This window comes from Otolemur garnettii, unplaced genomic scaffold (genome assembly GCF_000181295.1).
Source record: "Otolemur garnettii isolate 467f Iridium unplaced genomic scaffold, OtoGar3 scaffold00067, whole genome shotgun sequence".
Taxonomy (NCBI): domain Eukaryota; kingdom Metazoa; phylum Chordata; class Mammalia; order Primates; family Galagidae; genus Otolemur; species Otolemur garnettii.
The window spans coordinates 4101626-4105555 of NW_003852462.1; the positions used below are offsets into that span (position 1 = coordinate 4101626).

The 3930-nt window shown below is 48.8% G+C and overlaps 1 protein-coding gene across 1 annotated transcript in view; it reads left to right on the forward strand.

Moving 5' to 3' along the window:
• TAS1R1 (taste 1 receptor member 1) overlaps positions 1-3930 on the forward strand; it is an 11202-nt gene that overhangs the window by 767 nt on the left and 6505 nt on the right. The window contains 1 exon segment of the mRNA XM_012807260.2: positions 2923-3229. Coding sequence (XP_012662714.2) covers positions 2923-3229 — 307 coding nt within the window.

Below are 3930 nucleotides of genomic sequence, written 5' to 3' on the forward strand. Positions count from 1 at the left end.
AGGAGACTCGCTGGAGCCCAGGAGTTGGAGGTTGCTGTGAGCGTGATGCCATGGCACTCTACCCAGGGGGATAGCTTGAGGCTCCGTCTCAAAATAATAATAATAATAATAATAATAAATAAATAAAATAAAAATAGAAAAACTTGGCTCGACGTCTGTGGCTCAAGCAGGTAAGGCACCAGCCACATACACCTGAGCTGGCAGGTTTGAATCCAGCTTGGGCCTGCCAAACAACAATGACGGCTACAACCAAAAAATAGCCAGGCATTGTAGCAGGTGCTTGTAGTCCTAGCTACTTGGGAGGCGGAGGCAGGATAATTGCTTGAGCCCAAGAGTTGGAGGTTGCTGTGAACTGTGATGCCACAGCACTCTACCGAGGGCAACAAAGTGAGACTCTGTCTCTAAAAAAAAGAAGAGGTTAACTGCAGACTGTGTGAGTCACAGGTCTGGAGGCTTAAGAATGTTCTCAGGGCTTGGCTACATATTGCCCTATACATGAAGCATACCCAATGGTATGGCCCAGGAGGAAGGTTCTGGAAATCCTGGCATATGAAGACCTGCCTAAAGAGCTGCCTGGGAAAAGAATACTTGGGCTGGGAAGAGAGGTTGGGTGGAAGAGGAAGACATTAAAACTGGCTGCAGACAACAGGAGCACTGTCTCCTGCAGGAGGCACTAAGCTTCCTCTGAGTAGCTTAGGAACAGAAGTGATAGAAGAGGGGTGGCGCCTGTGGCTCAAAGGAGTAGGGTGCCAGCCCCATATGCCGGAGGTGGCAAGTTCAAACCCAGCCCGGGCCAAAAACTTAAAAAAAAAAAAAAAAAAGATAGAAGTGATGGACATTTCTATCCACTTGTCCTCTTTGGACAAGCATAGAGGCTAGAAAATGGAACAGACCAGAATGATGATCTTTTCTTCTTTTAAATATGCTTTTTTTGGGAGGGGGAGAAAGGGTCTTACTCTGTTGCCCAGGCTGCTTTCAAACTCCTGGACTCAGACAGTCCTCCTGAGTAGCTGGGACTACAGGTGTGCAGCAGCTCAGCGTGTTCTTTAACAGGGCAGAATCATGTTGCTAGCATGTCCCTGTTGCATTCCAGACAGCAGTTCCCAAAGTAGGGGTGATGAGGCCCCCAGCCCCTCAACATATTCACAGGTGCCCTGGTGAGGAGCACTAGTTAAACAAGGTTAAGCACGTATGGTGCTTACATTTTAAATTTAAAAAATTTTTTTCTTTTTTTTTTTTGAAACAAGATCTCTCCCATTGCCTGGGCTAGAGTGCAGTGTCATCATCATAGCTCATTGCAATGTCAAACTTTAGGGATCCTCCTGCCTCAACCTCCTGAGTAGCTGGGACTACAGGTGGGCATCATCACACCTGATTAATTTTTCCATTTTTTTCTTGTAGAAAGACAGGATCTCTCTTTGTTGCTCAAGCTGATCTTGAAACTCCAGGCCTCAAGTGATCCTCCTTCCTTGGCCTCCCAAAGTACTAGGATTACAGGTGTGAGCCACCACATCCATCCTTATGTGTCATCTTGTCTAGGTTATGGTGCCCAGGGTTGTTTGGTCAAATACTAGTCCAAATGTTGCCATGAAGGTTTTTGTTTTATTTATTTACTTATTTGAGACAAAGTCTCACTCTGTGCTCTGGGTAGAGTGCCGTGACATCCTGGCTCACAGCAACCTCAAACTCTTGGGCTCAAGCCATCCCCTTGCCTCACCCTCCCACGGAGCAGGGAACTACAGGTACCCATTACAATGCCAGGCTAGTTTTACTATTTTTTAAAATTTATTTATTTATTTTGAGACAGAGTCTTACTTTGTTACCCTTGGTAGAATGTCATGGTGTCATAGCTCACAGCAACCTCAAACTCTTGGGCTTATGTCATCCTCTTGTCTTAGCCTCCAAGTAGCTGGTACTACAGGTCCCTGCCACAAGACGGCTATTTTTTTAGAGATGGGGGTCTCACTCTTGCTGAGGCTGGTCTAGAACTCCTGAGCTCAGGTGATCCACCCTCCTCGGCCTCCCAGAGTGATAGGATTACAGGCATGAGTCACCTTGCAGAGCCCATGAAGTTTTTATTGTGATTAACCTTTAAATCAATAGACTGCATAAACAGATGCCCCTTATAATGTGGGAGGCTTCATCCAATCAGTCAAAAGCTTTTTTTTTTTCTTGAGGCAGAGTCTCACTTTCACAGTGGGTGAAGTATTGTGGCGTCATAGCTCACAGCAACCTCCCACTCTTGGGTTTAAGGGATCCTCTTGCCTCAGCCTCCTGAGTGCCTGGAACTACAGGCACCTGCCACAACTCTGGCTAGTTTTTCTATTTTTAGTAGAGATGGGGGTCTCACTCTTCCTCAGGCAGGTCTCAAATTCCTGAGCTCAAGGGATCCACCAGCCTCAGCCTCCCAGAGTGCTAGGATTACAGGTGTGAACCACTGAAAGCCTTAAAAGACCAGGTCTCTGGAAAAGGTGGGAATTCTGCCTCCAGACTGCCCTGGGGCATAAGCCCATCACATCACATCAGCTTCTGTAAAGTGTTTGGCCAGTTTTGGACTTGCTAGCCCCCAAAATTGTGTAAGTGGATTCTTGACACTAAACCTCTCTCCATAGATACATACATCCCACTGATTCTGTTTTTCTAGAAAGTCTGAGAGGAAGGTTTCTCTGCTTTAGGACTTTGTTAGCCTTTTGATGGTAATATGTTTATCCAAGGGTGGAGGGCTTGTGGCATTTCTCCAGCTTGTTCCCACCTCTCCAAAGGCCTGTTAACACCCACTGAACTGTAGGTGTGTTTCAGGGCCCACGCTGAGGTCATGGTGGTAGAGGATTGGACAGATGACTACCAACAAGTCCTAGGAGTCTAGGAGGCCAGAGGTATCAATGGGGCCTTGTCCTTCTCAGCTCTTGACTTTCCCCACAGGCCCGGCAGCTTCAATGGCCACGGCTACCACCACTTCCAGGCCATGCGGTTTGCCATTGAGGAGATAAACAACTCCACAGCCCTGCTGCCCAATGTCACCCTAGGGTATGAGCTGTATGATGTGTGTTCCGAGTCTGCCAACGTGTATGCTACACTGCGAGTGCTCTCCGTGCCAGGCACACACCACATAGAGATCCAGGAGAACCTTCTCCACTATTTCCCCAAGGTTGTGGCTGTGATTGGGCCTGACGATACCAACCGTGCTGCCACCACTGCTGCCCTACTCGGCCCTTACCTGGTGCCCCTGGTAAGCAGGAGATTCAGAGGTTTACCCATCTTCCCTGTGGCAAGTTTAGCATGGGCTGGGCACTTGGGTAAGAGCTGCTGTCCCTGCAAGGCTGATATTGCCCTGATCTGCTGGACAGTCTCTGCTCTTAGTCACATCGCAGAGGGCCCTGCCCAGCAGGGTCCCTAGCCAGCCTTCCTTCCTCTCCAAGGGCTGCTTCCAGAGGTGTCTGCCTTCACCCTCATGGGAAACCCATCTTCCTTTGGAACTACTGCCATGCAGCTGCACACCACTGCCCTCCACGCCTCTCCCCAGCCAGAGGTTCCTTCCCCTTTGTGAAAAATGGAATGCCAGCTAGGCACAGTAGTTCATGCCTGTAATTCTAGCACTCTGGGAGGCTGAGGCAGGGAGGCAGGTGGACTGTTTGAGCTCAGGAGTTGTTTTTTTATTTTATTTATTTATTTGCAGTTTTTGGCCGGGGCTGGGTTTGAACATGCCACCTCTGGCATATGGGGCCAGAGCCATACTCCTTTGAGCCACAGGTGCCACCTGAGTTTTAGACCAGCTCTGAGACACAGTCAGCCAGATCCTGTCTCTAAAAACAGTCAGGAGTTGTGGCAGGTACCTGTAGTCCCAGCTACTCAGGAGGCTGAGGCAAGAGAATCACTTGGGCCCAAGAGTTTGAGGTTGCTGTGAGCTATGATGCCATGGCACTCTACCCA